The sequence below is a fragment of the Lissotriton vulgaris genome, chromosome 12, assembly GCF_964263255.1.
Source record: "Lissotriton vulgaris chromosome 12, aLisVul1.2, whole genome shotgun sequence".
Taxonomy (NCBI): domain Eukaryota; kingdom Metazoa; phylum Chordata; class Amphibia; order Caudata; family Salamandridae; genus Lissotriton; species Lissotriton vulgaris.
The window spans coordinates 356,903,302-356,926,891 of NC_141700.1; the positions used below are offsets into that span (position 1 = coordinate 356,903,302).

The 23,590-nt window shown below is 48.9% G+C and overlaps 1 protein-coding gene across 1 annotated transcript in view; it reads left to right on the plus strand.

Moving 5' to 3' along the window:
• Positions 1 to 3,705: 3,705 nt before the first annotated feature.
• NETO2 (neuropilin and tolloid like 2) overlaps positions 3,706 to 23,590 on the plus strand; it is a 364,319-nt gene continuing 344,434 nt past the window's right edge. Inside the window, exon 1 of the mRNA XM_086945126.1 lies at positions 3,706 to 6,198. Coding sequence (XP_086801252.1) covers positions 6,165 to 6,198 — 34 coding nt within the window. The 5' untranslated portion in view covers positions 3,706 to 6,164. The remainder of the gene's footprint in view (positions 6,199 to 23,590) is intronic.

Genomic DNA, 23,590 nt, shown 5'->3' on the forward strand with positions numbered 1-23,590 from the left:
GTCTGCCGTAAGTTGGTGGGGAGGGTGTTCCAGGTCTTGACGGAGAGTTGGGAAAAGGATCTGCAGCCAGCGGTCTTTCTTCGGATGCAGGGGACTGTGGCGAGGGCGAGGCCGGAGGAGCGGAGTTGGCGGGTGGTGGTGTAGAAGCTGAGTCGTCTGTTGAGGTATGCTGGGCCGGTGTTGTGGAGAGCTTTGTGTGAGTGGATGAGGAGCTTGAAGGTTACCCTCTTGTTGACGGGGAGCCAGTGAAGGTCTCTTAGGTGGGGTGTGATGTGGCAGCGGCGGGGGATGTCGAAGATCAGAAGTGCTGAGGCGTTCTGGATGCGTTGTAGTCGTCGCAGGAGTTTGGCCGATGTTCCTGCATAGAGGTCGTTTCCGTAGTCCAGCCTGCTGGTGACGAGGGCCTGGGTGACTGTTTTTCTCATTTCAGTGGGGATCCACTTGAAGATCCTGCGGAGCATTCGGAGGGTATTTTAGCAGGATGAGGAGACCGCGTTGACCTGCTTAATCATGGAGAGGGTGGAGTCGAGGACGACCCCAAGATTGCGTGCGTGGTCGGTGGGTGTCGGGGCTGTTCCTAGCGTTGTTGGCCACTAGGAGATGAGGATTTCCGTCTTGTCCGAGTTCAGTTTCAGTCGGCTGGCATTAATCTATTCAGCGACGGCCTTCATTCCGTTGGGGAGGTTGGTTTTAGCGGTGTGGGGGTCTTTGGTGAGGGAGAGGAGCAGCTGGGTGTCGTCGGCGCAGGAGAGGATGTTGTGGTCCTGCTGTCGGGCGACGCGCGGGAGGGGTGCCACGTAGATGTTGAACAGCAGTAGTATCAATGTGGAGTAGCAGTATTCATGTGGGGCAGTAGTAACAACGTGAATAGCAGTTGTATCAATGTGGAGTAGCAGTATTAATGTTGGACAGTACTAACAATGTGGGGAGCGACAGTACCATTGTGGAGTAGCAGTATTAATGCGGGCAGTATTACCAATGTGGAGAGCAGGAGTATCATTGTAGGGGACCAGTATTAATTTGAGGCAGTATTAACAATGTAAGGAGCAGAAGTATTATTATGAGCAGCAGTATTAACAATATAGGTGGGGGGATTAACAATGCGGGCAGCAGTGGTATCAGTGAGGGTGACGGTATTTTCAATGGACGAGACAATTACTAAAGTGGAGAGAAGTATCACTGTGGAGAGGCGGGATTAACAATGTAGGAGGCAATGTTACTGCGGAGAGCAGCAGTACCATTGTGTGGAGCAGTATTAACACTATAGGGCAGAGTATTAACAATGTGGAAAGCAGCTGTGTCAATCTGTGGAGTAGTGTCAACACTGTAGGAAGCAGCAATTACAATGTATGAGCCAGGAGTAATACTTAGGGGGGGAAAGTAGTTCCTTTGTGCTGTGCAGTATTAACATGAAACGCGAGAGTATTAACAATGCGGGCATTGATAATACTATTAGGTCCAGGGGCATGGATATCTGTAGTGCAGCAGGTGCAGTGGCACCGGGGCCCAGGAGTGGGAGTGACCTTTGCACCCCGCATGCATCTTTCACTGCCCAGCCAGCGATGCTCTGGCCCGTCTTCATTGGTTGCGTCTGGACCAATGACATCCTATGTCCGCAGTCTGTCCGGTTGCAGTGTGAACGCAGGGTGCCAGACCACGCACCGTGCACTCCCTACACTTCTCGATTGTTCGCTGTGTTGTACTTTGTGAAATCTGAAACAGAGACGCCAGTGTGGGTTAATGGAGTGATGAATACATAAGCATGTTCAGTATTTACAGCATGTCAACACTTTAGTATGCATTAATAACAATGCATTACATAATATGACAATACATTTAATAATTACTATATGTAGTAACGCGTGTTAGTGTATGCATTATCATTAATAACATAGCGACTTGAAGTATCTTTAAGGGGCAGTTCAGTTTTAACAATGCAGTTAACGGTGCTGTTATTGAGGACAACACTTAGCAATGCAGGGCACAGGACAAACAATGTGGGGTTCGGAAGAAAGATTGGGGTGCAGAAGTGGCAGTTTCGAGTCTTCTAGCGCCTGTCACATCTAGTCAAGCGCAGCGCTTGCAGCGCTGGCGCTATGTCCCTGAAACGTGCAGCGGTGCGTGTACCCAGAGTCGGGCAGCGGCGGCACAGGGGCAGTCGTGCGGACCCCCACAGCTGCCTGCAGCTGGAGGCAGGGCGCCTTGCTCTCCAGCGCCTGGCGTGGCACATGCGTACATGCGGCTCAGCCAAGCGTGCGAGGCGCACATCGACCGCGCGGCTGAGGGGGGACGAGGCTGCGCTGTGCGGGCAGATAGCGCTGCGGAGGGGGCGAGGCGCGCGCTTGACGGCGCGGAGGCTGCGGTGCGGAGGGGGAGGTGGAGGCGGAGGCGGAGGCGGAGGAGAGGCGCACTCCGGCATCCCTAACCTGTGCGCACAGCTCCGGAGTCCAAGAGCCAGCCTGTGCTCACCCAAGGACCGGGGGTCTCTTCACAAGAAGGTGCAAGCAGCGAAGCGTGTGCCACAGCCCCCACCAGCGTCCATCTCCAGCACGACCCCACAACTCCAAGTCCAGGGTGCTGTGCACAGGACTTAAGGGGTCAGAGCAACACGGGAACCCTATCCCCCTCCGACCTGCCTGCACAGCTCCGGGATCCTGGACAGACGTCTCTGTTTATATGAGTGGATGGAACGGCGCCCCCTGCAGCGCTGATCACCCCGCACTGCACCTAGGCACAGTGACCCCTAGGAGCCGCGGACCCCTAGAGGTGGACTTACCTGCTACTATGAGAATCTCTGTTCACCCTCTGAGATCCCTCCGAGGGCCGGGCGAGCATTGAAATGCACGGAAACCGCACTCAGCACACCCCCCTGCAGGGCTCACCTCTGCGAATATCTTTCTCGTGACAACCTCACACTCCACGGGAGCAGCACCTCCGTCCCCAGAATCCATGAGGCGAGCCCGTGCTTGCACAGTGTATGAGCCATACAGCCAACGGGCTAGGCTGCTTCAGCACCGTGGACCACTGACTGCTCCGGCGCGCCCCTGAACCCCTGCTTCAGCACCATGGACCACTGACTGCTCCGGCGCGCCCCTGAACCCCTGCTTCAGCACCGTGGACCACTGACTGCTCCGGCGCGCCTCTGAAGCCCTACTTCAGCACCATGGACGACAGCCCAGACTCACCGGCACAGCTGCAAGGACCCGGGCATTCTGCATGCGACTAACCTCGGGTACAACACAGCCCTGTGCGTCTGTGAGCCCTCGCGCTGCTCCCGGGTCAGAGAACCCACCCCCAGCACAGAGACTCCAACCTCAGCACCGAGAACCCACCCCCTGCACAGAGACTCCAACCTCAGCACCGAGAACCCACCCCCTGCACAGAGACTCCAACCTCAGCACCGAGAACCCACCCCCTGCACAGAGACTCCAACCTACTGCACAGAGAACCCACCCCCTACACAGAGACTCAAACCTCTTGGACAGAGAACCCACCCCTGCACACAGGCTCCATCCTCCCGCACAGAGAACCCACCCCCTGCACAGAGACTCCAACCTCCTGCACAGAGAACCCACCCCCTGCACAGAGACTCCAACCTCCTGCACAGAGAACCCACCCCCTGCACAGAGATTCCAACCTCAGCACCGAGAACCCACCCCTGCACAGAGACTCCAACCTCCTGCACAGAGAATCCACCTTCTGCACAGAGACTCAAACCTCTTGGACAGAGAACCCACCCCCTGCACAGAGACTCCAACCTCCTATACAGAGAACCCACCCCCTGCACGGAGATTCCAACCTCAGCACCGAGAACCCACCCCTGCACAGAGAAAACACCCCCTGCACAGAGAAACCACCCCCTGCACAGAAACTCCAACCTCAGCACCGAGAACCCACCCCTGCACAGAGAACCCACCCCTGCACATAGGTTCCAACCTTCTGCACAGAGGACCCACCCCCCTGCATATAGGCTCCAAACTCCTGCAGAGAAACTCCAACCTCATGCACCGAGAATCCACCCCCTGCACAAAGACTCCAACCTCCGCACAGAGAACCCAACACTCTGCACAACTCGTGAATAGAGAACCCAATCGCAGCACGGCTGCCGAGGCAGAGAACCCAGCCCCCTGCACAGAGAACCCAACCTCCCTCACAGCTCCTGAACAGAGGACCCAGCCGCTGCACAGCTCCTGTGACAGAGAGTCCAACCCCGTGCACAGAGAACCTAACACCCTGCCCAGCTCCTGGGACTGAGAATCCAACCCACAGCACCGTGCCGGGGACTAGAACCCAACCACGTGGGACAGAGAACCCAGCACTTGAACAGATGCTGAATAGGGAGCCCACCCCCGCAGATCTCCTGTGACGGAGAGCGCACCAATCACACAGCTCCTGCAGACCACCCAAGCACAGCACCCGGGGCATAGAGCCCGCACGGCTCCTACGACAGAGATCCCGACCCACCAGAGTCCCAGAAACTGGGCATTTGCATTGTGCTCCCTGCAGAGCCCCGCGCACAGTCCCCGCTCCCCGCACGCGCCGCCCCCACACGTGGAAACCTTGAGCAGTGTGCCTAGAATCCGTGCACCCCCAACCCACTGAACGGCTCTCGGGGAAGCCCGTGCACGCCTCCGTGTGACGAAGTTTGAACTACAGTGTTACAGCAAAATCATGGAGCAGAGTCTGTTCTTGCAGCCGTGGTTTCCCTGCACAGCTCATTGAAGCCAGGAGCACGGCACAAGCCGAAGAGAGTAGGCGCTCTCATCCAGCGCCAACTGCTTCAACCTTCGCGCCCAGCTCTCGGACCAAGAAGACACCCTCCCACAACTGACTGCACGGCACTGTGATGGGGGCTGCACCCACTGACATCTGCCCCTGAGCAGCACCCCACCCATCTCAACGCTGCACCGCACTGTGGAGCGCGCGGCACAGCACCGCAGAGGGCACAGCACATCCCAGCCACTTCTGCGACAGCACAGCCCTGGGACTGAGTCTGTCCCTGCACCGATTAATGACCTAACCCCCTGGCGCACTGCCTGCACCCCCGATGGAAGTGGGGGTCTGAGGGGCAATAGAAGAGCAGAGGGTCCCCAACGCCCTGCACCGCGCTCTTCTGGGGTGACACACCCGGCACCCCTTCCTTTGGAAGCACGTGGGGCCTGGCATGGCCCGGGCAGGACCCCAGCGCTGTCCAGCGGGTGGTCCTGAATCCTGAGCCGGTGTTTGAGCACTGCCAGCGACGGGAGAGTAAACCGGTCGCTGGGTGCCTCAGTTCTCCTGACAGAACTTGTGACGGAGCCGTGACAGGGGTCTCTTGTGACAGGGGTCTCATGTGACAGAGTGGGACAGACCAGCCCGCAGGAGCCTCGGCCCCCGCCGGTGCTCCCCGCCACCACGGCTGGAGTGAGAGCGAGGGCGCTGCTGAGGAGAGACCGGTTGGGAGCGCTCTGCCCCTCAGACCCGAGCAGACGACAGAGCCGCCCCTGTGTGGCGCTGGAGATGATAACGTGCTTCCTGTGTGTTTACATCCCCATGCACAGCCCCCTGCAGACCCGGGAGCGAATTGCGCGCTCCCTGCCAGTGGAAGATCCGGCGCTGGAGGGGACAGACCTCTTCCTGTGTACTTCCGACTCCATGGAGAGGCGCTGCACCCTGAGCAGGCGCTAGAGCGGCCCCTGCCGGCGACAGTGGATAGACCGACCGCTCTCGCGTGTGCTTCTGTCCCGAAGGAGAGCTCCAGCTGACAGAGCTGTGGATAGAGCTGTGGATAGAGCGGTGCCTGCCTGGGAGTGGATAGAGTGCCCATGCGTGCTCCCGGCCCCACGCACAGCTCTCGCTGACAGGACTGTGGATAGAGCGGCGTGTGCCAGCGCCCTGGACTCATCTGTGGCCGAAGACAGACCGCTCCGTCTGCGCTTCTTTCCCCACGAGGAGTGTTTGATACTGGACTGGGACCTGCAGTGCCCGAGCACGAGGATGCAGTGACTGCTTTCAGTGCCTGTGCTTTCTGCTGCCAGGCTGGGCACGGCGGGATGTGTGCCCGTGCCCCCTGCTGACACCCCCTTGGACCCGCCGGCAGGAGCCCCATGTGCCACCGCTGACTGCAGCTCTCCCGGTGCCCTGCATGGGCAGGCAGCCCGGGTCGCCGCCCTGGTGCAGGAAACATGGCACTGGAAAAAGTCTACTTTGTACTGAAAGGTAAGTGAGCTCCGCGTGAGCACAAGCCGTCCCCTGTCCGAGGAAGGGTGCTCGTAACTCGCGCGCAGTCCTTGGGTTCAAGAGATGCGATGCAGTGCGTTCAGTGCAGAGAGCCCATACTCTGAGCAGGCATGCCAAGGTGTGAGCAAGAAGTGTGTTTACTGATAAGTTACAGCGTCCCAGGGTAGAGTGGGAGCCCCAGTGCAGTGCCCCAGACCTATGCTTGTGCCAGCACAGAAATACGGGTACGGTGTGAGTAAACCACGGTAGATGCAGCGCACCAGCACAGCTACCAGCGTTCACGACATGAGTAGCGAGAGTGTTCATTACTGAGGCGCAGTGCCTGTGTGCAGTGTGTAGGTTTCCTGCTGTGAGCAGTTATTGTATTCACTTAGTAGATGTAGAGTCCCACTGCAGTGTGCCAGGCCAGTGCGGTCACTGCAAAGAAAGATGGGTTACCCACGCATACTGTAAACAGGCAATGATGGCTGCAGTGCTCCAGTGCTGTGTGCAGGTCTCATGATGGGAGCAGGTAGCGGTTTCACTGTTTCAATGAAGTGCCTTGTGCAAGTCTCATGGCGTGTGTAAAGAGCGCTAGACCAAGTGCCCCAGTGCAGTGTTCATGCACCTTAATATATTCGGGCGGTGAGTTTAGTGATAAGATGCAGTGCCCCAGGGAAGTATGCAAGCCTCATACCGTGACTATGCAATGTAAGCTGCAGTGACCACTTGTGCTGTGTGCGTCCTATGCAGTGAGCATGCAGTGCTCTATATATATTTCGCAAATGCGTTATGCAGGTCTCATGATGTGAGCAGGCTGAGCTCATATACATCTCTATTGCAGTGCAGAATTGCAGTCGATGTCTATAATGATGTAAGCATGCAGTGTAGGTTGGAATGTCCCAGTGCAGCTGGCATGTATGTGATGCAATCAGGCAGTGTAAGAGGCATGGCCCCGTACAGTGGACATACACTGTGCTCAGTAGGTACGTGTCCAGTAGGTAGGTCTCCATTTGTGAACAGTGTTGAGATGCGGAGCTACTGTGCATGTCTTATGCCGCAAGAAGTACCACACTGCATCACGACTTTGGAAGACATAGTCCAGCGCCCCAGCGCAGTGCCCGGATTTCAGTCCAACACAGAATACAACGCAGCGCTCTCGTTCAGCGTGCACGTGTTCTTCTGCTCGCCAGTGTGCGCTGGATGTTGAGTTTTCACGACAGTGTCTAAGGCTCGTGCTGTGAATGGACAGCGTGTTCACTGACAATATTTAGCCCTTTCCGCGTCACGCGTCGGTCTCGTGCAGTGAGAAGCCGTGCAAGCTGTGGTGCCCCATACAGCAAGGTGGTCCAATGGAGTGCGCAGGCAGTGTGAGGTGCAGCGCCAACTAGCATGCAAGCCTCGCACGTTAAGACGGCATTCACTAGTAATCCGCACACCCCGCTGTCTCGCCAGGCAGTGGGGCATTCAGCATCCTCCACTGCAGTTTGCGCATCTCCTGCTATGAGCAAGCAGTGACTTCGTGCAGTGACTCAGTGGAGTGATATTGACGGTGTTTGATAGGTATTTACACGATATAGCGCCCAGTCGGCCATTAATTAGTAAGTGAGCGTCCGATGCAGTGCCTAGGCAGTGGATGGTGCACACCCTGTCTGGTCACCAGACTCTGGTGAGGCAGTGGGGTGAGCGCATAACTAGTGAATGACATCCCACACTGCCATCTTAACTTGTGAGGCTTGCACAGCTGTGGGCGCTGCATCGTACACTGCATGCACGCTCCATTACACCACCTTGCCCTGTGCAGCCTCCAGTGCAGTGCGCATAACTCATGCCGTCACCAGAGAGTCGGTTAAATGACGAGTTGCAGTGTGATCCCCACTGCAGCGTGACCATCTCATGCACGTGATCTGGTATCTAAATAGGCAGTGCCATGTGCAGTTTGCAGGTTTGTTCTTGTGACCAAGTAGTGTAGGGCGCGATGCCTCTTCAGAAGTATGCGGTAAGTTGGCTCTCTGTCGAAGGGATCGCACAGCTTTCCAGCGGCAGCACGCACAGCAACATACAGTGCCTACAGTACAATTAGCTCCTCTCGTGCGCTAAGCATGTAGTGTAAGGTGCTGCGTGTGCACCCTTCCCTCACTGTGAGCAGGGCAGGATGGTCAAGATGCAGCGCAAACATCCCTCAATGTGAGCAGGAAGAGTAAGAGGCAGTGCATATTACCGATCCCATGAGTAGGCAGCGTAAAGAAAAGCAATACCGAGTTGCAATGTATAGGCTTGCGAGCAAAGAGTAATCTTTTTCGAGTTTCTATGCGCTTTGCTATTGGTGTATGCAGTGTGCAATTGTGAGTGGCATGCAGTGACAGCTGTCGCGTTTCTCTGAGCTCCGTGTACTGCGCACCCCCGCTTCCCTCCACACACTGCTGCTGGTGTGGTCTGGAGCGCCCTCTATGGGAGACAGGAGACATGGACGGCAGCCGAGGGCCTTGCTATAACGCGCGAACATGAAGGAATTGAAGTAAAGCTGATGGCGCAGGGCCCCAGGACTTGAAACCACAAAACTTTAAAAATAAAAACAACTGCAAACTATCTCCGTGGTAAGAGGGCAGAGCAACCGCCGAGAGCAGCTGATGCACACAAATTAACCGCGTGTGTGTACATATTTGATCTGTGTGTGCACTCCTAGATATCAGCGAGGCTAGTTATGACACACATAATAATGTGTGTATGTATGCCTGTGTGTGTACAAATATTAACCCGTGTGTGTGTACAATAATAGTCTGTGTGTGCAGCCTTAGATACCGGCGAGACTAGCTTATGACACAAATACCATGTGTATGTATGCGCATGTGAGTACAAATAATAACCCGTGTTTATGTGCGCTAGCACACGCGCTTAGGTACCAGCTACACCAACTGATGATGTACACAAACAGTTATGTGAGTGTGTGCGTACGCGCTTTGGTACCGGCAATGCCAGCTGGATGGACCTAAATAATAACACCTGTGTGCGTGCGCACGTGCGCTTAGGTACCAGCTAGACCAACTGATGTACACACACATTTACGTGAGAGTGTGCGTGCATGCATGTGTGCGCGCGCTTAGGTACCGGCAAGGCCAGCTGATGGACACAAATATAACACCCGAGTGTGCGCGCGCGAGGCCAGCTGATGGACACAAATAATAACACCCGAGTGTGCGCGCACGAGGCCAGCTGATGGCCACAAATGATAACACCTGAGTGTGTGCGCGCGCGAGGCCAGCTGATGCACACTAATGATAACACTTGAGTGTGTGTGCGCGCGAGGCCAGCTGATGGACGCGAATGATAACACCTGAGTGTGTGCGCGCGCGAGGCCTGCTGATGGACACGAATGATAACACCTGAGTGTGCGCGCGCGAGGCCAGCTGATGGTCACAAGTGATAACACCTGTGTGCGCGCGCGAGAGGCCAGCTGATGGACACAAATGATAACACCTCAGTATGTGCGCGAGCTTGCTTAAGTACCGGTTAGAACGGCTGATGCAGGGCCTTCACTCAGCCCATCAACATGGGACCCCGCATCAGTGGAACACGGCCTGGCCACGGCCACTCGTCACTCTTGTCACCCAGGCCGATCCAACTGAGAGAGGGGCCTTGTTGCAGTTGTGCCCTCTTTCACATGGGCTTCGCAGGCACGGCGTGGAGCTGCAAGACCAGGGAGGCCCTTCTGAGGCGCCATTTCAAGGACACACGCTTCTCCCTCGTGCCCTGCTGTCCAACAAGAGGCACCGCCAACCCCGTTGTCCCGTACTTTAGTTCCCCAGCACAGTGTTCCCCCAAACTGGGGTCCGCGGACCCCCAGGGGTCCGTGACACATTCCCTGGGGGTCCGTAGGCACCAGTTTTAAAAGCACAGAAACATTTCTTGTACAATTAGCAGAGTTCGAGCAACAATAAAAGTGTCAAGATCATGCCAGTGATTAATGTACCTGCTGGAGAGGAGGAGAGTTTTGTTCAGTGGCAGCTTTGACTTAACTAATGTAGCACAGAGGGTTAATGTGCCTACTGCAAAGAACGTGTAACATGCATTTTAAAACGCAGTATTTTATGTGCATAGGTTTGTGTTACTGCTTTTGTCACAGAGATTCTTTTGTTGCTGTGCACTTCACAAGTGACATTTGTAATGTAGCAGAGGGACCTATAAATTGCCATCAAAGAGCTGCTTGCAAACTGCATGGTACCAGTTAGTAACTTATGTTTTCCCCCAGTTATTCATTATCCTGATGCTGCAAAAAAGGTTTATTTGGGTGGAAATACATTTCTAATGTTAAAGTCAGTGCTAGCCACCGTGTTATGTTCTGAATCCTGAGTTTGTGCTTTTACAGACCAAGCACTCTTTAAACATTTTATACCCACACTGATTTACATGTACGAATCAATGTATCTATGTATGTATGTATGTATAGGCATTTATATAGCGCACTACTTACCCGTAGGGTCCCAAGGCGCTTCGACCGCTGCGAAACCCTTTCTGGCTTCCCTGAGAGATGGTCCCTTAATGGGTATCTCCAGGGTGAGACCAGGCATCCCCGGCGGTCTGGTGGGGCCGTTAGTGAAGATGAGGCAAGCTAATGCCCAGAGTTGCCGAGTGTGATCGCTGATCAGACTGGGCACCGAGGCGAGAGAATTATCGAGTCCGCTGACCCTGGTCCAGAAACCTGCCGCGCCGGGAATCGAACCCTGGTCCCGGGCCGTCCTCTGCTCTCGGGTCTGCCGCCTCTAACCAGTGAGCCACACTACTTCACTGTATCTATATATGTGTGATGTAAAGTGCTCTGGCATCCTACAATAGTATGAGAGATGCTATAAAACAAATAAAATGTATGTGACAGAGGGGCTATTACTTCAATATAAAATACTAGGGCCAGATGTATGATCCTCTTTTATATGCGCGAACGGGTTCGCGAACCCGTTTGCGCATGCAAAAACCTATTGGGCCTTGTAAATTGCCTATTTTGCGAGTCACAATTTGTTTGCGACTCGCTAAATACGTTTTGCAACTTCATATTTGGAAGGGGCATTTCCTTCCAAATAGCGAGTCTCAAAACCATGTACAAATGTTTTGCGGTCGCAAAACATTCGCAAATACCACCTACTTCAAGTAGATGGTAATGCATTTGCAAATGAGAAGGGGTCTTCAGGGGACTCCTTCCCCTTTAAAATTATTTTTTAAGGGCAGTCAGTTGTCCCAGGGACCTCAGCCTGCCCTAAGAAAATGAAACGAAAATGTTTCATTTCCTTTTTCTTTAAATGCATGGTAAATGGGCTGCATTTTCTTTTTAAAACTGCTTTATTTAAAAGCAGTCCCAAACATGGTGGTCTCCTGAGCCCAGCAGGCCGCCATACCTGGGAGGACTGGCATTCCCAATGGGCTGCAAATTGCGAGAGGCTCATTAATATTAATGAACCTCGCAATTTGCGACTCCATTGGGAATCCCAAACAGTGTTAAACACACTGTTGTACATTTCATTTAGCGACTCGCAATTTGCCACTTGCCATGTGTCGCCAATTGTGAGGCGCTAAATGAAATGGTCGTCTGTTTTAACATTTGAAATTTAACTCATACAAATTGATTGGGGGTCCCCGGCTTCCAGTGGTGACTCAATGGGGGTCCTCAGGAGTCAAAAGTTTGGGAACCACTGCCCCAGCAGATTTAACCGTCTCAGATGACAAGCAGCTCTCACACCTTCAGTCCTTTATGAGTTGTGAAAGAGGTGCTGGTGGGTGTCTGAGAGGGAGGGCTGCAACGGGGGAGGGGGTAAGGGTCTGCCCAAAGGAGCTTCGGGAGCAGGGTCATTTATTGAGATGCAAATTAGAGGGGCCTCATACATTCCCTTTCTGCCTGGAGACCCAAACATTTCAGAACCCTCCCTGAGCTGACGCATATAGTGACCAGTGTTTGTGTGTGAAAGCGTGTTCTTAGGCAGGGTTTAAGTGGGCCGAGTCTCCCTGGTGCTGAGCACTGGCAGTTTTTTAAAGGGGGCCTCAAAACGGGTCTCTATTGGGCTCTGTTTTCTGCACTGGCACAGGCGGTCCGTTTTACCCCAGACTGCCATGACATCGATGTGCGCTGCTCACTTCTCACTAGTGGGGAAGTTACGGTAGGACTTCATGCCACATGAGCGTTGTAGGGGAAGGGAAATCCATAAAAGAGAGTCATTTTCTCTCTGGATTTCCCTTCTCTTTTTTAAATTCAGGAGCAGCAACATTGTCGTGGTGTCACCAGGGCTTTAAGTGGAAGCTTTTTCAATATTACATACAAGCCATAGTTGCTGCTTATGTATCTTATACAGTTACCAACCATTAACAAAGCCAATAGTTCTGACTTGTTGTAGGTATGATGTTACTTGTTGTATCATATATCTGGATGAAATGACAGAAACAGAAAAATACCAGTGGGGTAGTACCTTATATGCTAAGCACAGATTTTTAGCTTACTTGTTTTTTAGCCACGCCCATAATTACATTGGCAACCCCCCTTTGAGAGACCCCCCAGTTTTTTCATCCCACTTAAAGCCCTGTGCTTAGGTACCGGCTAGATCAGGTGATGTACACTAACAGTAACACCGGTGTTGTTTGTGTGAGTGTTTGTATGTGCGTGCGCTTAGGTACTCTCAAAGCAAGCTGGTGGACACAAATATTAAACCTTTGTACGTATGTGTGTGTGTGCAAGCGCTTATGTACCGACTAGATAGGCTGATGTACACAAATGATAACTCCTGTGTTTGTGTGTGCCTGTGTGCGCATGCTAAACAGGGCGGGTCTGGCCATAGCGGCACCTGGAGTTTCCCTGGCGGACCACCAGGGTGGGGTGTTGGTTTTGGACCCCTGGGGGGCCGATTTTGTAGCATAGCTGCAATATCTGCCTCCTGTAACAAAAGTGGCAGCAGTGAGATAGGAGTGGTGCCTCCAACTGGTTCCCACCCCTCCCCCCAGGGGCAGGCCAAACTGTTTGCCAGGGTCGGTTTTGGTTCCCAGTCCGGCCGTTACGCTAAGGTACCAATGAGGCCAGCTGATGGACATAATAATCAGTGTGTGTGTGTGCGTGCGCATGCACTTACGTAGCAGCAAGACTAGCTGACTTATACAAATAACCTGTGTGGGCGTCTGCTGAGCACTCTAAACACTGGATGACAAGTTGTCTCAATGCGCCTGACTGCCGAGCAGCAATTCTCTGTTCTCTTGCAACAGATGCCTCTAACTCTTCAGAAACATGTGGACAGGGCAGCTCTGTCACCACCTGCCTCTTCCTCGGAAGAAGCATCAGGACAAATAGATCCATCCACGTGGCGTGCCACCCTTAGGACAGATGGCAGGCCTCGCAGCGCCTCCTAGCTGTACGTCTCTGACACGAGGGTGCCCTAACTCTCTCTCTCTTTAGAGAGAGTGAGTGAGAGAGAGCACCAGAGTGGCAGGACCCTACCACAGCCGTTGATAGACCCTGCCCCTAACTGCACATCTGCCCATGTCACCATATGCCCATCTCGCTGCAGAGTCCTCAGAAGGGCACACAGTGACATGTCCCTCCACCCAAGCTGACCCAAGCTCTGCAGAGAGACATGCCAGTGTAGACAACCTTGTAGCAACATATCCCTTCACCCAGCTGACCATGACGCTGCAGAGAGACAGCCAGTGTAGACAACCTCGCAGCGACATACCCCCCGCCCAGTTACCCATGTCGCTGCAAAGTGACATGCCAGTGTAGACAACCTTGTAGCGACATGACCCTGCACCCAGCTACCGATGACGCTGCAGTGAGACAGCCTAGTGTAGACAGCCTCATAGCGACATGTCTCTGCTGCCATCTGCCTTCCGCAAATGCACCATGACACTGGGAGTCCCATGGTGGCATGTTCCAGCACCACCCACTCCCTCCGCTGATTTATTTTTCATTTTCTCCTTTCTGATTTTTAAGGACAAAGGAAGTGCATTAAATAATACAAACATATGGGATAACATTATAAATAGCATTAATATATTCTAAGAAAGTAAATTATACATGTAACTGAAAATATCTATCTATCTATCTATCTGCCTGTCTGTCTGTCTGTCAGCTAAGGACAATACTTGATCATAGCAGAAATTCATTCAAAGATTTGTTTGAAGCACTCCTCTCCAAAGGGGACCAGAGGCGAACCCTGTTTATCAAAGGATCCTGATACAAGGCATGTTCTAAGGTGACTTCCCCCATGAGTGGAGGGGAGTTTTGGGGTTTGTTTGGACTTAGGTCAGAAGCTGGTCAGTTCGTTGGTGTCTTGGCTTGAGAACACTTGACACTGATTGAGTCTTTGTTGAAGAGGACACCTTGGCGGACAGTGGTGCTGTGGGCGGCTGCTTGTAGGTGAATTTTTTTTTTTTAAACGCGGGTTGTGTTGACCCTATATTTTTTTTGTACATTAGTAAGTAGGGTTAAGATTAATCTAACTTGAGCTGCTCGCCAGTGGGGTAGTATTTCAATATGATTGTTGTATGGATATGTCTGTTGGCCGTCACTGCAGGTTCGTGGACGTGTTTAATGTTTTTTTCAGGTACTGATTATTTGCTTTCTAAAACACTAACGGTGGATATTACAATAATACATTTTGGTACTGAATATGGCTCAGCACTAGGTGTTGAAAACACAGAAGGGTTTAATGTTGGTTTGGTTAGTCTGGAGTACTAAAACTGTTTAACTCTATGGGTAAGGCTGCAAAGTTTTTCTTTTGTGAACTTCACCTAAAATTTGCGATTGCTATGATCACTTTCCGCAGTTTGCAAAGTTTTCTACATGCAAATTTTCATATTAAAATTGAGACTTTCTCACCCTTTGTATATTATTTTGAGGTAAAAGATCACCAATATCCATCCAGTTTAAAAGTTGGGAGGGAAACGGTTTTAAAGTAAACTTAAGAGAAAACGGCACCTACTTTCAGGGGGTGAGGCGAGAGGGGTGCATGGGGGGGGGGGGGAGAGGGGGGGGGGGGGGTCACCTGACACTCTTCTGGAAATATTGCTAGATTGTGTGGAAGAACGATACCAGCGCGTAGACATCAAGAAAAGAGAAACATTCTGTGCAAACCGTGGGTAGGCGAATTAGGGAGTCTACACAACAGGTTTATAGTGAAGGCTTGGCAAAGTGACAGTGTTTTTTGCACTTTTGGTAAGAGCGCAGAGCACACTGTTTTTATTAAGGAAGTCGAAACAGATCACCTTCATTTAGCAGCTGAATGCATTTTTCTGGCATTGGTGTCCCATGCAGGCTTTGACATTCATATCCTACCCAGAATACGAAGAAGCCGAACCCTGTGGGGTAAAACTACCCACGCAGTTACCAATTCAAATGAAAACATTACACATGAGAACGCAATATGCAGTCTTAGGTGATTCAGAAACATATCTGTATTATGCATTTGTAAAGTTTGGATCCTCTTCCCATGCCTCAGTGTGATGTTTTCATGCAAATTGATTTTAATATTATGTTTCTTTTGCTAGCATATGTTAACACTAAGTACTGCGTACATTATGCATATGTATGGTTATAAGAAATATGTAATTTATTTCAGAATACATACCTCTTTACATAAAATATTTATCTGTATTTAACGTCCCTCCTACACACACACACACACACACAAACACACTTGTGCATTTCTGCTCCACCTATCTCTTGATCCTTCCAATCAGATGAGAAAATAAATGTGGAAAGGGAACTGAACTACAAAATGTTAGTAAATACCTCTTAAGCTCGACCTTGTGTTTGACCTTTCTCAAGATTCCCCTGACCTCAACAGTGGAGGCTCACTGGTGGAACCTAACTCAAATGATATGTCTATTGTAGTCATGAGAAGTGATCTGGTGGCTCAGTTTCTGATCTTGGTTTCCAGAGATCTCCCTGCTAATCCTGGTTTAGGCGGTTGGCCAAAAACAACATCCCGGTTTATTCAATTTGGTCTCATCCAAATCCGGCACTCGATACTGTTCTGTGTACAGCACCTCATGTTTGAAATGTTCCTGGTATAGTCAGAGAAGCGTGGAGCTAGGTATATACCAGGGCCTGACTGGCATATAGGGCAATGGGGCAGTACCCAATGGGTTTGTCTCATAGGTCAGTGTGTGGGCCTTTGTTTCGGCTGCGTACGGGCCTGTGTTATGGTGTGCTGGGCCGGTTTTTACTATTAACTCAAACATTGCCCTTAGCAAGCTTAGATCCTTGCAGAGTTCCATACCTCGAAAAACACTTATGCAGCTTGTCTTTACGCGTTCAAAACTGCACCATTTGGCAAACATACGCCACATTTTCAGCTAGCTAATTCACTAATGGAGGGCCACTTTTATGTTAGTGCCCGGGCCTATTTTTTGTTTCAGTCCGACCCTCATAAATGCAGTCATTTATATGAGCAGGTGGTATCAGGGACTCAGTTCCTGAACTTCTTTAATTTGGAATGGATAGTACTGGCACTTCTCGGCAATGCTCCAATGCTTTTAATGAAAACATGCTGGCTCTTCCCAGCAGTTAACAGGTACTCGGGGACAAGGAGTACCCGCACGTCTATATTTCCAGTTCAAGCCCTGGATATGTGCTGTATCAAATACTTAAAAATAAATTACATGTGCTGTGCACACCACAAGTGCCATTTCCAGCTTGCACCTGGTGTTCCACACTTTGGGAATCATGTGCAAAGTATATTCCTCCTCCATCTCTCCTTTCCTGATCCCAAACCTCCTCCTACTGCTATGAGCTCCAAATAAACACTTTCTAGACTCTTCCCGCTTCTATCCCTCCATTATCCTTTTCAATCCAACTAACAGACTCACATGTCAACCACTCAAATGAATTCATACTTCACTATACTTATTCTCCACTAATCCTTTTTGGGTTCCAAAGTAGAGTGCTACTCACCGAAAAGCACTTCAATGCCTCGTCAGGGGTAGTAAGCGCTATATAAATACAATTACATAATTATGGCTTGGTGCAGACATACGCCTGAGGAACTCCGAGTAAAAGCTATGTGATTGGGCCCCGTGTAAGGTGACATAAAATGTGCGGTTTGGGGTGCTGCTGATGGGGATTGTGCACTGGGGTTTAATAAAAATAAGCCATGAAAGGTATGTAGGTTAACCCTGGATGCTAATGACACATAATGTAGTTTGACCCAGAATCAATGTGGGCCATATCCCTGCAGGCCCCAACTGGCTGCAGTGACTTCAGAGTCCAGAGAGGCATAGAGTAGGAAGACACTTTGGTAGACTGTCCTCCACGCAGTGGTCTTCAAACCTTTTCAATCGAGACTCCCAGTGTAAAAACTTTTGATCAACTTCCCCTTGGAATGCAGGGGCTGCTCTAGGCTCATGGCGGCCCTGGGCAGGGAGCGTAGGTAGGGGGCCCCCAGAGGAACGAAGGCGCGGAGGCCAGTGAAGAGGGGGGGAGCAGGGTGTTTGGAAGTGGAACAGAGCCGGAGGCCGCCAAATCCCTGCCAGGGGCTGCCACGCAAATATGTATCCATCCTCAGAGGATTATTATATTAAGGATATATATTGGCATGGCGGCCCCTGGGGTTTGGCGGCCCTGTGCAGGTGCACAGCTTGCACATGCCTAAGGCCGCCCCTGTGCAATGACATGATTTTCTTCATAACTGTGCCAAATGGTAAATGCTGTGAATAAGCTATAACATTCTCATCAGATTTTTGGTCATTTACTCCAAGAATTAATGTGAAAAACAATAGTAGCGTTTTCAATTCATCACCCATAATGTATGCGGGATAAAACACTGCAAGGACCGAAACACGTCACATGAGTGAGATCAGAGTGCGTCATCTCAATACATATTGCTGGAAACTAGGCTCTTTTAAAAAACAATAAAAAATACATAGAGTTAAATTAAACATGTAGTTTAGGTGAGACAGTCAAAACGTGTAAGAGGTTTTGGGCATTTGGAACTGCATATCGGAGGAATTGATAAAAATATTCGGTATTACCTTTTCAATTTTGTCCCATTAAAGTAGTTAATTGTTTAAATGCTGCAACGAAGTTCACTTTTAAAAGTATTTTTTCTCTGTACACTGGCAAAATGCTATTGGTTTATGTTCAAGGACTCTTGTCAAGAGGATGAGTAAAACGTTACATGTCCTACTAACCCTCTCGCCAAGCCATGGAACCCCCCCCCCAAAAAAAAACCACAACTCCGCACCAATGTTACACCACCCCTTTACCTCCTGGGAGGGCAGCGGGACATGGCCGGTCCTGATGCAGTCATCATTATTTACACCCACATTCCCCTTTTCTACGTCACAGGCCTCTGAGGGCAGCAATGCCTCTCTCTCATTGGATGTAGTGCAACAGACTGCGCTATACGCTGCTATGAGGAAAATAATTCTTTTCAACGCCAGTTTCACAAGTACTGACGTACATTTTTTTTTTATTGAATTTGTGCATTATCGCTGTGAGCAAAAATTGCATTTAATTCCTCTGATTTACTTATTTTCTGTGTTTCTATGATGGTAAGTGCGGTGAATTAAGTATTTCTGTGCTCATCGACTATGAAAGTTTTAGTCCCACTTCTATGTTTTTGGAAGGTTTGAGGTTTTTGGTTTTCAAAATCCGGCCCCACCTCTCATCCAAGGGTTTTGAAACCCGAATACAAGGAATTCTCTTCAAGTTCACACAGTGCCCCTCCCCCTTCCTCTTCCCTGGCAGCATTTGTTGCCAAGGCCTCTATATAGTGGGTTACTATGTGCAGCTGGAATCTGCAGTGCACAATGCAGTCTTCCTACCAGTGACCACGCGGATATAAATAAAAGAAATGCGTACAAACAAACTCAGATTCACCAAAATCCACGCGGGAGCTTCGGTCACCTGAAAACAAAAGAAATGGCTGCGTTTTTTGAATTCTGATCGAATTATAACACCCCTGCCCTTTGCCTCCAGGTTTCCAAACCTACTTAGTACCATAACATTGTAAAAGCGCATTATTGTATTTTCTCTCAGATTTATTAGGGGCAAGCCATAGCAATTTGTGCCAAAAAGCAGCCTTTTAATTACAAAAGCGAATTAACTGTGGCTGAAATCGATCAATCTAAAAAGGAATGGGTTTGGGAAAACATGACTTGATTTGAGATCTGCTAATTAAAGAGACCGCAACCATCTTTTCATGTTCTTTATTAGGTACGTTTGCTGTGTTTTAAACCCAGGGTGTAATTTCGTTATTTGGGAAGGCAAACATATATTTTCGCTTAGGCCTAGGGACATGTGAACTGTATTAATGCTTATTTTGGTAGGACTAGAAGCTTTGGAGAAGAGGGGATTATGTTTATTCTGATGGACACTGACAATGTACATTTCTTTACATTTGCCTGCGGCCTTACTCATCTCGGAGAAGGAGAAATTGTATTGTATTACCACATGTATTACCGCATAATCCCGAAACTCAGAATGATGCAGTAATACTGCACCTGGTAAATACCACCCGTTACTGGTATTTTTTTTTACTGTGGTATTACCGCGTTGCAGGAGTTTTAATAAACCCCTGAATAGGGGAGTTCTGTTAAGACAAGCTCTCGCTCCAAGCATCCTCACCCATGATCTTTCCAAAGCAAATTCAAGTATTGAACTTTGATACTCCCTTTTTGCTTTTATCATTATCTTTGGTTGCAGAAATTTTCAGAATGAACTTGTTAAACTCTAGAATTTACAGTGTTGAAACTGTCAGAGAGTCACTGACTAGCTCTTCTAATTCAGATTAATTAAGAAATCAATTGAGAAGCATGTCAAATGGAGACCATTTTCTTTAAGGCTCAGGGCACCATTTTTTTGGCCTAGGTGTTATATCATGCTATTTGCTTTTCCGGGGTGTTCACGCTGAATGGTCAACCACAAGGTGACCATGAATTGATCAGTTTTGCCTGCTTTCACTGCAGATTATTCCGCAAATTGCCCTCCGCCACGTCCCATCTTCTGTTGATTGCTAAATCTGAGGCTTCTTTCCCAGTCACATGATCTTGGTGAGCAAATCTCAGATGTCCTCCATCTTCGCTTGCATTTTTCTAATTTGCTGGTCTGCTAAGACTCTAATTCAATATGATATGTTAGGAAATAATGTAGCCTCTAATACCAGTTCCAGGATACGCTCCTTTGGGCACATGTTAGCCTTCCTTGACCAAAAGCCACTCTTTATGGACTAGGAGATGCTTCGCCAGCTTGCATTGGGATCATGGGGGATTTTTTGTTGGTGATCTGAAATAAACCACTGTCCACACCTCATATGCTGATCTCTTTTACCCTGGTTGCCCACAGATCTGTTAGACTCCATCACCAATGACCACTTCCCGTTTGGCATTCAAGAAATCTTTATTTTGGCATTTGCCATAAAAGGAATACAAGAACATATAAAAGACAATATACATGGATGGCAATTCAATTCATTTTAGCTAGACATGATGGATTAATACCATTACTATAGACTACTATTACATAAAAAACAATAAATAGTTTGATATAAAACCATAGAATAAAAAGTTTGCAAGGATTTCAAGAGAAAACAGTGTCTTACAGATTGCTGTTAGTCAATGATCATGTACTAGCAATTAAATGCCTTCGCCTATACCACATAGCTGCCAGAAACTGCGAAACAGCAAATACAATGGGTCTGGTTGTATCTGTTTTTAGTACTCTAAAAGCATGCATACAGTGTACAAAACGCAAGCTCTTACACAAGAGTACGAGCCAGAAACTCCTGGGCTTGCAGTATGCTGGACAAAAGAAGAGAACGTGCAGATCATTTTCCATGTCACAGTTACACCCAGGACAATTTTTCGGAGCAGTGGAAGACGATCTACTAGTAAAGGCTCTCAATGGTAGAGTACCATATCTCCACTGTACGTACAGTTTCCTTACTAAGATAGGATAAATGTCATCCATGAAATGCTCAAAGTAATAAAAATCTTTGATCGTTAAAAAAAGAATCAGTTAAGATGCAAGCATAGGGGATTGGACAAAGCAGCAGTAAGTTTATTATCAACGAATGTTCTCGTAAGTGACTTGCGTGTTACCATTTTGCAACCCCTCTCGGGATCAAACCATAGGACAGGTACTCCTAGCCTTACACATTCATTCTTTATAAACATAAGGCAAGGAATTTTCCCTGCCCTAGAAAAAGTTAGTATTTCTTTAAGTTCCAGCCTGTAGTTTAACAGCTTCGGTGTTGCCCAGAGCCTACGCCAGAACCTAAGAGGTTTGAGCGCTTGCTCCTCATCGATAGGCGTCACCCCAGATCAAGCCTTAAAGGAAAAAGTGGAGTGCTAGATGGTAATGCTAACAACTGCCGTAGAAATTTGTTTTCTATCTTAATGATTTCGGCCCTACAAGAGTATCCCCATAGTTCGCCGCAATACATAATCGCACCCCTTGCTTGCGTTTTATATATCTCCAATGGTGGACCAACAGGTTTAATAGTGGACTCATTGGATAGCTTGTGGATTCCGCCTGCAAGTTTGGCATTCACTGAGGGCAGTAGGAATGACCGGGTGGCGCGGGTTGCTGTTGTGATGTCTTATTAATTCAGTTTTCAATTGTAATTTGAAGCCAAGGGCTGTAAAAGTAAATACCAGGTACTCCATTTATGTCTACACAAAGCCATCCCGTCACCGCTCATCTTTCCAGGCAATGCTTGTTTGTTGCCTGACCTCACCATGTGGGTTTCTATGTGCATCTGTAATACAGAGGCTCTTGTGCTTTGAAGAGAAGAAATTCAGAGCTGCAAGAACGGAGTTAAAACAATAGCCGCTCCCTTTTCTGTCATCTAAAGAAATAACAACAAACTACACGCCTTCATTATTGCTGAGCGTTATTTCCTTCATCAAAGTGCATTTCCAAATTAGCTTAAAAAAAGTACAAAAATCTTCCAAACGGCGGACGTGGCAGCTCTCTCTGCTGAGTTTTAAAAATTCAGCCTCTGAAAAGGAAGACACGTTTTGAGCTTTTCCAAAATGGGAATGACCAATCTGCAAAAAAGGGTGTAAAAGTCAGCCTGTTTTATTTTGAACAGGCACGTGGCAAACAAATGTCTTTTAGACGCACAAAAACAGTTTAGGGCCAAACAAGTCAACTTATTACCAAAATCAAATTTTCCCTACAAGATATTTATTTTGAGAAACAAAACAAATTGACTTGAGATTTATAAATACAAATACCACAGATAAAACTCCCCACATTCTCAGTGTGGTGCATTTAATGAGCTTTGAACATAATTTGGACATTTATTTTACTCAGGAAGGGATATGTCCAGCCATACTGGAGGTGTGATGTTTCAATATTTATTTATTTGATAATTTAAAGCCAACTGCTCTTGTAAAGAAGTTTCTCATCATTGTAATCCGCCCTAAATCAAGAATGTATTTGGGCATGGGGAACAAAACATGTGGAAACTGTGTTGTGCTATAGTCAGAGAACTGATCTGACTCAAAAACCCCACTGGCAATTGGGTTGCAAATCCCGTTTTGGGTGCAAAGGACATTTTGTGCCCAAAAACAAGTTATAATTGGTATGCACATCTTGCATGCTTGCTCTTACAGTATGTAGATGGCGAAACCTTGCATATACTGAAGGAATACACAGCTCACAAGCACTATTTGCGTAAGATGGAATGGGGGAACAAATTGCACCATTTCCACCAAGTGCACAAATTGCACCAATATTCCTTATTCCTTGCACAGTTTGGTGCAAATTGTGTACGACTCACACCAAACCCATGAAATCACAAATTAACAGGTGCTTAATTTGCACCAAATTTCAAGGATCGATAATTCATTTGGAACTGGAAATTCAGTGCAAATTTTGACCTGGAAAATCTTGTGCCATTCCATGGGGATTAACTAATAGCTGGATTCATGTGAGGGATACAATCGGACGTGCATTATTCCCGCCCTACTAATACATAAATTACTAGTAACTAGGTCCATGGTGCTTCAGCTGGAGACTTTAGATCTCCAAGTGAAACACCTAGGGAAAATGTGCTGGAATTGGTGCAGAAACACAGATTACCACTTTGATTCACTAAAACATGTAGTGAGGAGTATTTCTGCTCCCACCCGGACTACTGATGTCCCCAGTTTTGGTATCTTTGGAAGGGGGTTATGAGGTACAACCCCCTGGTCCAGAACCCCTTCCCTGGCCCTTCCTTGATGCCTTCTTGTTGTGTATGTTGCTTAAATGCTTATGAAATTGAACATCTTACAAAACCACAAATTAATAAAGAGCCATGTTGCTCAGATGGTTCTCACTCTGAGTGTCTGAGGTAGAAGACACTCCACGCGCCCTCACTCCAGAGTAAACTGTAAAGGTTTACACTTACATAGTGCTGTATACTGCTAGAGCAGT